The sequence below is a fragment of the Nelumbo lutea genome, chromosome 6 (assembly GCF_056320005.1).
Source record: "Nelumbo lutea isolate HS-2025 chromosome 6, American lotus-T2T, whole genome shotgun sequence".
NCBI lineage: Eukaryota > Viridiplantae > Streptophyta > Magnoliopsida > Proteales > Nelumbonaceae > Nelumbo > Nelumbo lutea.
Genome location: NC_142689.1, coordinates 70304366 through 70317781, shown reverse-complemented (window position 1 = coordinate 70317781; position 13416 = coordinate 70304366). Strand labels below are relative to the sequence as shown.

General features: G+C 37.6%; 1 protein-coding gene across 2 annotated transcripts in view; it reads right to left on the bottom strand.

Annotated features, from left to right (window-relative positions):
* Positions 1-550: 550 nt before the first annotated feature.
* Positions 551-13416, bottom strand: part of CGL1 (alpha-1,3-mannosyl-glycoprotein beta-1,2-N-acetylglucosaminyltransferase) — a 50660-nt gene continuing 37794 nt past the window's right edge. For both annotated transcript variants that reach the window (XM_088949289.1, XM_088949290.1), the window contains 12 exons: positions 13094-13139; positions 12870-12932; positions 8517-8583; positions 8381-8449; positions 8224-8293; positions 8017-8078; positions 7168-7257; positions 6973-7067; positions 2905-2967; positions 2767-2805; positions 2507-2677; positions 551-1116 (listed from right to left, as the gene is read on the bottom strand). In XM_088949289.1, coding sequence (XP_088805415.1) covers positions 1000-1116; positions 2507-2677; positions 2767-2805; positions 2905-2967; positions 6973-7067; positions 7168-7257; positions 8017-8078; positions 8224-8293; positions 8381-8449; positions 8517-8583; positions 12870-12932; positions 13094-13139 — 952 coding nt within the window. In that variant the 3' untranslated portion in view covers positions 551-999. The remainder of the gene's footprint in view (positions 1117-2506; positions 2678-2766; positions 2806-2904; positions 2968-6972; positions 7068-7167; positions 7258-8016; positions 8079-8223; positions 8294-8380; positions 8450-8516; positions 8584-12869; positions 12933-13093; positions 13140-13416) is intronic.

Sequence of the window (13416 nt, the reverse complement as noted above, 5' to 3'; positions counted from 1 at the left end):
TACATCTCAGAGCGCGCTAACAAACCTTTCAGTACATGTTCCCGTGGAACATGTGTTTGTAAAGGTAGCAATTTTGGATTTAGTGTTTGGTCCCATTTTTTTCAATACGGGTAGAAATCTCCTAGATCAAACTGAGAAAAATCCAGTAAATTGTTTGGAACCAGTACCTTTATCACCGAGTATGAAACTGTTAAATTGCAATCCGTAGTTTAGCCAAGGTTCTAAATATCAATACACTCAATATGCCGGCAGGGGTGTATCGGTCATTTTCTTTTCTTTTTTTCAAAACCAGTTCAGGGGGGCCGGTTTAAGGCTCCTCCGCCCCCTGAACCGGTGAGAACCCCGACACACCCTCTGTAGGGGCATATCGCAGTTCTCCCGATAAGATTCATATCGGCCGCTACAGGCCGATACGTGTCGATACTTTGAACCTTGGATTTAGCAGAGCTTTGCGTGACTTGGTACGTTCAGCAGAAGAAATTAAAAGATTGATGTAACATATAGTGTGTAACTGTGTACAAGGCAAAAAGGCGTGCAACAAAGAAAAATATAAGAGTAAGGCTGAAAGAGTCATCTCCCCCAGAACATGGTTATTGGAACCTGCCATCAATATAATTACATAAATAGAATCCATTCCTATAGGTTGCCAGGAAAAAAAGAATCCATTCTTATAGCTCGTAGGTATAGATGTTTGATGTGCTCTTAAACGTGACTGATACACATGTATAACTGGAGAACATGATTACTGTTTCTGGCCCTTGCTTTCTAGAGGGCCAGAACTCGACAATCTCTTCCCACACAATGTACTTTCCTTTATGCTTCTATCTTTTCCTTTAAGTGAATCTCTCAATTACCACAGCTACTGAGTTTAGCTTTTATAACGTTGAAAAGAGAGATGAAGGTACTGAGCTGTACACATTCTTTCTCATGAATAAATCAATCAATCCAGAAATTACTGCCAGAGAAGGTCAGTCAGCATATCATCACTGACCTTTGCCATCAGGTATGTTGTATTCCAAGCTGCTTTAGAGAATCAGGACCCACAAGGAATACACGTCTTGTAGTTTGATACCGGAAGACAACTACTCCTTTATATGCTGTTCTTGGAATACCATCCTGGAAAGGGAAAGAGAAGAAACAAAATTATGAAAAACCTTAACATAGAAAGGTAATATTAGGTTATGCTACCAAGGAAAGGAAACGGTGAGATTTCTTAGAAAGGACACCAATGGGATGATTTTCTTGCAACATCGACGGAATTTGATAGCTAAACGGCCAAGTCAATCCAAAACATCAAAAAGTGTCCTATTCAGGCTCTGAGGGTGGTAAACTTTAAAGATCTTATCATGCCCTTTTCTGTACATTTTCATAAATTATAATGAAATACTTTGTTACTTGTCAAGAAAAGACAGCAGATGCATAAAAAATAACTCCTCAAGGAGAATAAACAAATTCACAACAGGTACTTTAGGAAATGGACTTCATTCATTGTGCAAGAAAATGATTTTTTTTGTGTGGTGTTAGTGGCTTTTCAAAGACTTCTAATACAGAAAAAAGACAACTAAGTGATTTTTTTCTAAGAAAAATTGGTCGGTCAGAGCTTCCACTGATCACTAAATGCAACTTTAATTTGTACCCAAACTTTAAGGTTTGTTGATTGAAGCACCACAGAAATACTTGTCATTAAAAATATTAAAGTTTTGGTCTAGACCAGGTAAAAAACAAGATCCAAAATTGAACTTTAAAATCTTTGCAAGGATCAAAATATTGATACGATATGCCCCGTATCAGGCATATCTTATCCATATTGAAGGTCATGGGGACTCATGGATACACCAAAATACCAGAAGGCTTTGGGCTTTGGGGTTTTTGAGAATTTGGGATGACGGAATGCATCCTTCTCAAGCTGTTAAAATTATTAAAAAAAAAGAGTATCAGCCTATTGATATGCACTGGTACCCAATTTTTGGTAACGGTTTGTATCATGTTTTGATCCTTGCATGTTTGATCCTCATTTGAACTTCACAAGCCTTATTTTTCTTTTCTATTGTTAACAAGAACGTCTGAGGCTGATAAGCATGAGAACATGAATTCAAGTCTGAAAGCAGCCACTTCGTGCATAGAATAAAAAGGCCAAATGTGAGGTCCATATCCAGTTCACCCCTATCATGTTTTGATCCTTGCATGTTTGATCCTCATTTGAACTTCACAAGCCTTATTTTTCTTTTCTATTGTTAACAAGAACGTCTGAGGCTGATAAGCATGAGAACATGAATTCAAGTCTGAAAGCAGCCACTTCGTGCATAGAATAAAAAGGCCAAATGTGAGGTCCATATCCAGTTCACCCCTCCCAGGACCCCAGATAGCTGGGACTAACATTGGGTAATGACTTTTTATTATTAACAAGAACATCTGAGCATTTGGCAGTTGGAAAAAAAAAAGGCCTTATTTACCAAGATTACAAGAGAGAGAGAAGACAAAAGGAGATGAAAATACAAATAGTTACCTTCCATTCTTCAAAAATCCCAAACTGGCGTGCAATCATTTCAAAATGGGCTTGGTCATTGTATGTAATGCGCATATCACCATCAATATTATATGCCTTCAAAACAATGTCAGCTCCATGGACAGGTTTGGCATTAGACACCATGTTGGCAAAATGCCGTATATAATTGTCCTGTAGATTGAAAAAATAAGGTATATGCAGTGTGAAAAAAAGCAGAGCAAATATATCCTTTCAGTAATCACATTGGTGCGTATGTTTACCTCCATCAAATAACTTAGATCCATGGATTTCCAATCAACCTTCAGAGAGAATATAATGGAAACAAATAACATAAATATCACATTAATTGTTCAGACAAAAAAAAAAAAACTAGTGAAACATTGTGAATTGCAACTTACTTGGACATCATTCAGCTTAATAGGCTCAAGATATTGTTTGAAGAACTGCCCCATACTGGAACCCTGCAATTAAATTCTACCTTAGAAGTTAACAAATCAAAAACTTGGAAAAAAAATACCAACATCATAGTTAAGAAGCAAAAGAATTGAGCATTTCAAGGTAAAATAACTTATTAGGAGAAAGAAGCAAGGAGTTATAGTTACAACCCAACAGGTTTGGGTGAAATTGGGTTATGGCAGCAAACGTGTCCATCATTATTGCCAATAATAGGAGCTCGTTTCTATAGTTTGGATCTTTTTGGTTGTTGGTTCAGGTTTAGGCAGTTCTTGGTAAAATTGGGGATTGGAACTTGACAGGGATTCTGCATCAGCCAGGGAGGTGTCTAAACACCAGGAATCCTTCCAAAACTTCAACCTGTCTCCCCTACCAATCTTGAGAGCTAGGCCATCAGAAAAAGTCAGGAAAGATTTCAAAATTCCTTTCCAGGGTGAACACCCCCAGCTCTGAAAGGGATCCAAAGATTTCCATTACCCCAGTCCACCCCATATTTAGAACCAATTAGGGTCCTCCACCAAGCATTCTTCTCAACACCAAACCTCCAAAGCCATTTACTGAGGAGAGAAGAGTTGAAAACCTTCAACTTCCTAATACCCAACCCACCATCCTCCACAGGTAGGCAGACCTGATCCCACTTAACAAGAAAGTGCCATCTTTGAAGCCAAAAAGTGCAAATAAAGAGGGAAATTGTTCCTTAAGAAGGGAGTTTCACACCCAAATATGTTACCAAAATTTAATAAGTTCCCCAACACAAGGATCATACCTAACAAAGGGGATGAAAGAAGGTAGGATATCATGAATGGCCATCCAAGGAGAAGCTCAGGTAGCCATAGCCAATATTCAAGCATCCCAACCATTTGCGAACAGCCCATGAATGCTCAATACCACCTTTGTCCACAAATTATCCCTATCTAGGGGCAACCTCCACAACCACTTCCCTAGCAAAGCCAGATTCCTCTTTTGAATATTTCTAATACCAAGTCCACCACACCTTTTACTTCAGCTAACCAACTCCCAATTAACCTACGGTCCCTCTTCGCTTCCCTTGACTCCCAGAAGAAGTCTCTCATTATCTTCTTTAATCTCAGAACCACACCTACTAGAGCCTTAAATGCAGACAAATAATACACTGGAAGGTTAGCTAGAGTACACCTAAACAAAGTAATGCTACCGCCTAGTGAGAAGTAACCCTTCTTCCAACAAGCAAACCTCTTAATGAATCTTTCTAACACAGGGTTCAAAAGGTTGAAGTTTTTGGGTTATCCCCAAGGGTAAACCTAGGTATTTCAATCACCACTGGGAGACAGTACACTCCAAAACAGCTGCACATTTCATTACCTCTCTTTCTATCAAGTTAATCCTTGCTATGTAGCTCTTATTAAAGTTTACCTTGAGGTTTGACATTTGTTCAAAGAGTTGCACAATTAGTTTTAGGTTTCTAACCCACCTCATACCGCCTCCTTCACACAATAGAATCGTATCATTTGCAAACTACAAGTGAGTAATTGGCACACCATCTATGCCTATTCTCCACCCTCTCACTAGGTGTCTTGAATCAGCCCTACACGTTAATCTACTTAGAACCTCTACAATGAGGATAAAGAGAAAAGGAGAAAGTAGGTCACCTTGCCTGATCCCTCATATTGAAGGGAAGGAGTTTACCACAGTTCCATTCACTAGCACTGAACAATGGAAGGTCCTCAGGCATCCCATAATCTATTTACACCACTCTCTCCAAAACCACAACTTCTCATTACTTCCATCAAGAAAGACCAATCCAATTTTATAATGAACTTCTATTGATATTCAAGAGACTAATGTTTCCGTACAAGGGAATGCACTTAATTTTAATAATAATGATAATATTATTATTATTGTTATTAAATATTTGAGCAAAAGGTAAAGTATAATTGTATTAATGAAAAAGCCCTTTGTACAATGAGAAGCTGTGCAAAAAGCCAGCATGACCTCAAAAGAAGGTCATTCTCAAAAAATTACAGTCAGAAGTAACCTCTTTCAAGTCAGCAAGAATAGACAACCAATTTCTAACAAAGCCTAAAGCCGAATTGATGACTTCTTCCGAAGAGCTAGGGTAGTAACAGACAAGCACGTCTTTCCTTTTTTTTGTCATCCCTTGGATCTGCCACCCCCTCCAGGCCAGCTTTAACTGAGGCCAGCATACACCAACTTAACCTCAAACTTCTTAAAAAGTGGTTCCAGATTTTTGTAACAAACTTGTAGTGTAAAAACAGATGGTTTGTTGATTCCATAAATGCACCGCAGAGACTACACCTCAGATCATTATAATTAAAACCTTTCTTCACCAACATCTCTTTAGAGAGAGATTTCTCTAAAGCTGCCACCCAAACAAAGAACTTGACTTTGGAGGGTGCCACAGTCCCCCAAATAGCCCTGCTAGGAAAGACTGCTTCAGGTCCTCCCACTATGGAGTTGTAGAAGGATTTAACTGAAAACTCTCCACTTCTGTTCCATCTCCATATTGAGGAATCCTCTGATTGCAGATTCAACACCTGAGACTGAAGCGAAGCTAGGAGATTTCCAACCTGCTGAATCTCCCAGTCATTGAAATCCCTTCTAAAGGCTGGAGCCCAGCATATAGCATTGTCGGATTGTCCCTCAACACAAAGGTATCAACTACCAATGCCTCTTTATCTACAGCCAGACTGAACAGGCTCTTAAGAGGAATCTTTTAACTTTAAGAGAAAAATGGTTGTTCGTTTCCTCTTATCTCTTATTTTTTAAAGTGCAATCATACAACTTTTTGTTTTCCAATGATACCCCCCAAAAAAAACAAACAAAAACTCTCAGATATGGGGTCAAAATGGATATTTGATAATCTTTAGAATTCAGAATTCAGAACAACATTATCTGCATTCAGAGTTCAGAGGAAAGAAAGGTTCACCAATACCAATATACCTCTTATTGTAATTATTGCACTTTCAGATGTCAGACTTCAGAGTAAACGAACAGGTTTGAACGAATAAGTATGGAAAGGAAGGGAAAGGTAAGGAAACCTTTACAAACCTTGTATTGGTTTTCCTACCCTTCCCTTCTTTTCCCTACATTTTCCTTCAAACCAAACATAGCCTAAGAGTTCTCTCCCCAGTCCAAGGATCCAACCAGAACCTGATCCTTCTCCCATCCCCAACTTTGAAGCCGACTCTCCTGAACAGGCTAGAAGCTCTGCATATTCCTTTCTACAGACTACAACCGTAAGTCGACAAGGGTGGACCACTACCCCAACCACTGTCATCCAGCCCATATTTTTCTGCAATTACTTTCCTCCAGAGGTTATCAGGCTCAACATCAAACCTCCATAGCCAGCGTCCTAGCAAAGTTAGGTTGAAAGATCTTAGACTTCGTATCCCCAACCCCCCTTGAAATAGGGGCTTACAAATCTGACTCCATTTTACAAGATGGTATTTGTGTGAATCCTTCCAACCTGCCCACAAAAAATCTCTCATCTTCCTCTCTAAAACCTCCACCACCTCCGAGGGGATAGGAAAAAGAGACATAAAATAAGTTGGCAAACTTGCTAGGGCACTTTTGATAAGAGTTATCTTCCCCCCTTTGGAGAGAGACATTGCTTTCCAAGTAGCCAATTTCTGATCCATTCTCTCTATTATTGGGTTCCAAATGGTTTTAGAAGTACATTTAGCACCCAAAGGCAACCCCAAATAAACTGAAGGTAGCTGTCCCACCTTGCACCTCAACAAATCTGCCAAGCCTTGAAAGATAAGATAAAGATAATAATAATAATAATAATAATAATAATACTAATAATAATAGTAATAATAATAATAATAATAATAATAATAATAATAATAATAATAATAATAATAATAATAGCAATAAACATTTGAAAGATATTTTAGTTTTTTCTAATAATCCTCAATTTGGAAAAGTAAGTCCAACATTGGGAACTTGGTGGATATTACTCTACAACCAATTTAAAGCTCAATCACTAAATACTCAAGGAATGTACTTACATGCTCGCCAAAATTGTATGTTCTGCACACTTCTGGGCGAATAAACTGCCGACCTTGATGGTTTTCTTTTAACCGCAGCCAATCATCCCAGTAAGTAAGGTTTTGTCAAGGAAAAAGAAAAGCTTGAACAGAAATAGGACAAATCTGAAAGTTTGATCTCAAAAAAACGAAACATAGTAAAGCAAGAAGGATATGCTTTGGGCCACTTTGGTGATAGATGATCCCATGTAGATTTTGTCAGCATCCATCCAAGCCCAGGAAAGAAATCTGAGCGGTAAAGAATTTCTGCAAAAATTATTGGATAGCAGATCAGATAAACACAAATGATGACATTTTGTTCTCAAAATACGGTTAGTCATAATTTGTGGGTTCAGCATCATGGTTTTCCAAGATAAACAAACAAGTTAATCAAAGTATTCAGATGGGGTGATACAAACACAAAACTAACCAGCAATGACTAATGATTGTACTCGGAAAAAGGAAACTTCATGTTAAATGAAGAAGCACAGAAGTCAATCCATCAACTAGCCCATCTATATGATAAAACTGCAGCCACATGCTTATTTAATAGTGCCAGATAAAAGCACACCAAGAAGGCCACCGAGTATGCCATTAATTTGTCAGACCTTAACATGATCTTTTTTTTTCTTTGGGTAGAAAAGAGAGACATGCTACAAAGCCAATCCCCAGCAACCAGAGAGCAATATACATCCACTCATTGCTTAACATGCTCTTTGCTACAGGGCCTGGATGGACCAAGAATTGAGTCTCTCCATCACCCTTTCTTTTGCTAATATTGCACCATTTTGAAGTTCAAGTTCAAGTCCAATAGTAAGTAGATCCTTCAGAAATTCTGCAGAGTGACTGATTTATACATGGAAAACCCTTAGTTCAAACAAAAATTTAATGTCATAAGAAATTCTCTATGTTATGGTTCACAGAGAATTAGTTATGATAAATTTGAATATACTGGAGAGGTTCATGTTCAAAGTTAGATAATGATAACTGACAGTTACAAGTGTCTTTTTACCACAACAAACTTACTTGAATCATAAACAAATTGCTTCTGTCCATTGTCATTCCATGATGAAACAGCCATTATCGTCCTTTCATGGTACAACATAAAGAATAGAAGAACATTTAGAATTGGCAATTATAGACCTCAATTTAAAAATGAAAATAAAGGTGCATGCATACAAAAGAAAACAAAAAATAACCATATAAGAGCTTCAGTTCACCCAAGAGACATACTTGTCTCTGTCAAGGAGAGATGCTGCAACCTCAAAATAGTCAAAAAAATCTGGCGCAATCTCCATGTCATCTGTAATTAGTATTAAAACTTCTTACTTTAACATGTTTTGCATCGCATACAGGCATGACAATATGAAATAACTAATAACTTCTGTACCTTCCAAGATAATTACTCGAGTGAAATTATGCTTATAAAACAATGCATCCAATGCCCATTTGTAGTGACCTGGAAAAAGAAGTGCTTTCAATGTTGGCAGTTAATTAATTAAAATAAAGAACAAAGTAATGCTTACGTGCAATTTTGTAATATGCAATCAATTCTCCAGGCCTCTCAGTATGAATTGGTTCAAAATCCAAGTGCTGCAATGAACAAACATTAGTCAGCCAAGGGATAGAAATGGTTTATGATATTCAAATCAATCTCATAGCATACATAGTTTTGCATTTAAACATCAGTCATAAAACTTTCACTAGACATATTTCATTGCCATCTTCTATCGGCAGTTTCCAGGGAATCCCTGTTGCATGTCTTTTTTCCTCTTTCTTTTTGAGAACGACAATCTGGACCAGGACTTGTGGCATTATCATTGAATGCAGTAGATCTCACAAATGAATGGCAGTTCAAACCCTAGATTTGGTGTTTTCACCAGGGAGGTGGAAACCCTTTTTGAGGATAATTTTTTTTTTTAATGATAACATAAATCAATATATTAAAGATAAGAAAGTGAAATGGTTATAGGAGCAGGGAGAGGTGAACTCTCTCAACTCTCCCCCAAAATAAAACAGAAAAATTACAAGGTAGCCCAGAACATTTGAGCCCTTCCTACTCCCTGTTTGGCCATTACATATGCAAAGGAATTTGCACTTCTTTTGACGACCCACTTTAATCTGATTCCCATGCCCTGAAGTAGTCACTTTAATTGCCTTCTTTCATTAATAAACTGCCACATGCCATCCTCCTCTTTTAGCCAGTCTATCACCATTTTGGAATCTCCTTCAATAATCAACCCACTAATAATCAGTTCCTTAGCCTTTTTGGCACCTTCCAACACAGCTAGAATTTCAGCTTGGAGGGAGTCACCAACTCCTATTGATCCTGAAAAGACTACTATTACAGCACCATCCTCTCTTCTGAAAACTCCTCCAATCCCAGAAGGCCCAGTGTTGCCTTCACTGCTACCATCAAAATTAAGTTTTATGAAACCTGCATCTGGGGGAGACCACACCGGGCTGGATACCTGTTTATTTGGAGCTGATTTTGCCACTTCCAACTATTCAGCAGAATCAATGTAGGAATATCATCAAAGGTAGCCAAAGATTTCAACCACTGAACCACCCTTGCAGTGATCACCTCTTATAACTGCCCTTCTGCTCCTCTCTTTAAGGATAAATCCTTTTATCTATAAGGGTTCACAATCCATTCTCCAAGTGGCTCACAAAGTGATGCAGCTATGGAAACAAGGAGAGTCCATGGAGAATTAAATCAGTTTTCCAATTACTACACCAATTTTGGCATTTTTGGGTGATGGTTGATATTGTTGAGTTTTTCCTTTTCTAGTTATAGGTGTCTTAATAATGGGTTTCAAGTTTCCTAAAATTTTCTGTTATTTCAAAATTACTATAGGGTAAGTAACTTTTGGAGTTACTATTTATAGTAATATAGTGATTTACTATTTTAGTAATGTCTGGTGGGTTTGCATTAAATTAGTTTTAATAGGATTAGGAAAGTGATCACCTCTATAACTGCCCTTCGGATCTTCTCTTTAAGGATAAATCCCTTTATCTATCAGGGTTCACAATCCATTCTCCAAGTGGCTCACAAAGTGATGCAGCTATGCAAACAAGGAAAGAGTCCATCGAGAATTAAACCAGTTTTCCAATTACTACACCAATTTTGGCATTTTTGGGTGATGATTGATATTGCAATCCATTCTCCAAGTGGCTCAAAGTGATGCAGCTATGCAAACAAGGAAAGAGTCCATGGAGAATTAAATCAGTTTTCCAATTACTACACCAATTTTGGCATTTTTGGGTGATGATTGATATTGTTGAGTTTTTCCTTTTCTAGTTATAGGTGTCATAATAATGGGTTTCAAGTTTCCTAAAATTTGCTGTTATTTCAAAATTACTATAGGGTAAGTAACTTTTGGAGTTCTATTTATAGCAATATAGTGATTTACTATTTTAGTAATGTCTGGTGGCCTTGCATTAAATTAATTTTAATAGGATTAGGAAAGTGTTGCTAGAGTTTTTTTTTTTTTAATGAATAACAGAAACTGAATTATTAGATTATTAAAGACAGTACAAAGGTGATAAAGGGAGAGATAAACTCTCTTAATCATCCCCAAAACAGACAACATAATTACAATACAGCCCAAAATAAATGATCACTTCCCACCCCCTTCTTTGCTAGTGATCAGAAAACGAATTAGCATCCCTTTTCACCAATTGCACATTGATTTCCATTCCTCGAGACGGCCATTAACTCCTTTTCTCATTTATATAGCATCACCATGACCATCCAGTCTCCTCTTCCTTCTGCAACCGCTCAATAACTAACTTTGAGTCCCCCTCAATAACTAATCTCTGGATATTCAGCTCTCTAGCCCTTTGAAGGCCTTCTAGCACAGCCATAATTTCAGCCCTCAAAGAATCACCAACACCAGTCGATCCCAAGTAGACAGCAATGATTCTACCTTTCTCATTTATAAAGACACCCCAATGCCTGAGGGACCCCGATTTCCTTCACTACTCCCATTAGAATTCATTTTAATGAAACCACATGGAGGGAACCAAGTTGGTCTAACCACAGCCTTGCTCGGAGCTGAGTCAGCAACTACCTTTGAATTCCTTACCAAATTATCTGCATGGATTCCCTCAAAAAGATCAAAAGACTTCACCCAGTGGATCGCCGTAATTGTAATAACCTCAATTAGGTTATCCCTACTTTTCTCGTTATCAAGAAAGGTCCTCTAATTCCTTTCTTCCCTAACTGTCCAACACACAGCCGTCCTTGTACATCTCCATAAAGATCTTCCCTCTTCATCGGCCAAGTGTTGTTAGAGTTATCCAATGTATTACTCTAATCATCATACATTCTTTAATCTGCTAGATCTGAACTACTTGCTGCTTTACAGGGAGTCCAGATTCCAAATGATTTGAATATAGAACATTTGACAAATGAATGTGATTTTAAGTTGGTGGTGAGATGGTTGGAAGAACCAGAGACTGTACTATGGTAATATCAAAATGAAATCAAGAAATTCAAATGGTTAACAAGGAATTTGAATGTGAGAATAAATACAATGAGTGAGGAGGTCAGCTAATGCTTGGGCTGATTGTTTAGCTAAACAAGAGGTAAATAGGGATGTTCTGTTTTGGGCTCAACTATAAGTTGTTCAGTGAAACTTTGTAGGGAGGGGCCACACCTCGCACCTCTCCAAGGGGATGCCTTAAATCTTGATATTCAATAATACTTTTAATAATAAAAAAGTATTGTTAGAGCCATTTAGGAGTTAGAGTCCTTATTTGAATGTCACTATAGGTTACGTATAGATTTGTCCTAGTTCTAAGCAAATAGAAATTGATTTGGGGAAATAAAGTTATGGTTTGGTAAATGCTGGTTGCTGCAGGAATTTTTCTCATTATCTCCCTCACTTCTTCTAAGTGATCCATCTCTTTTGTGCTTACCTTAACAGCAAGAGTTCTCTCTGTTTCTGGATCTTTGCTTATTCTTTGGTGGACAGCAAGTGTTTTGCTTGCTTTTCCACCTATATTCTTCATCCTTAATCAACCATAGTCCTTCCTTCACACCACCAGATCTAGAATTTGTAGGATCCCACCCTGTCCTACATCATAAAGTGAATATCATGATCATGATCATCATCCATGCCTTATCCCAACTATATGGGGTCAGCTACATGAATCCTGTTTCACCAATCCCTTCTATTTAAAGTGAATATCCAGTGTTAAATTATTAGTGCTTATCATAAAGTGAATATCCTTTGGCTAAATGTTGTTCAGAAAGATTTACCATCTTAGCAAGCCAGGAACATTCCCAGCTTTAGTGGTTTCAGTTATTGTATTTGCAAACAACCACAAATTCATGTCTCCCTAGAATGCAAGCTAGCATCTTTAAATTAATAATAAAAGGACAAGGAACATTCCCGTCATGTTATCACCATCATCATCTGTATCTTGTCCCAACTATATGAGGTTGGCTACATGAATCCTATTTCACCATTCTGTTCTGCTAAATGCCATGGGTTAAGCATTGATCTTATTGTATCTTTGGATAGAAAATGTCAACAAACAGCATATACCATACAACTGCAGTGCAAATTTATGCAGAACTTGTGCACAAGTATGACATAATGTCTTCCAAACACTGGATACCAGAAAACAAATGCCCATAGAAAGAATATGGTTTCGCAGAGATGGCCTTTGTTTCTTGCTCAAACTTGCAGCATACTAAATGAACTAGAAGATATAAATTTTTCGAGGGACTAATGTCAAAGAGTTATTGTGCAGCCAGAATGCAGGAAAACAAAGGTGGACCAGATTGTGTTGCTAGGCTATACTATGAAATCATGTTGGAAATTCTACGCTATACCATGCAATTATGTAAAACCATACTCATGATTTACCTGCATATATGTTAGTTGATTGTAACTCAAAGCCTTACTCCTAACCATTTCATTTGCTCCATCCTGAAAAATAAAGTAAAACTGTTAATTGTACAATCTCACACTTTCAGTCCAGAGCAAGTTTAGAAACATAATGATTATTCCCATGAAAAGGAAATGATTTTGTGCTAAGCAAAAGCATATATTTATGTCAGCTCCGTTAAAAAAAAAATCTTATTAAGTACCTGGGATACAAAGAGTGGAAATTTTGGAGCTACAGAACTCTGATACCTGAATGCCATGAGAATTTTACATAATTAATGGATCAGATAAATAACAAGATAAGTGACTGTTATTAGTTGATCTCAAATCAAACATTGTGGGTTCCCCAGCTGAGAAGGTCAAATAATGACTGGGACATTGATGCACTTGCTGATCTGATGCAGTTATTACTTGGTAGAGAGGGTGAAGCCTCAGCTAGCAGAAATGGACCAGCTCTGGTGGATAGGAGACAATTCAAGCAATTTTTCTGTGAGGTCAATGTATGAAAGTTTGGTCAGTGCTGAAG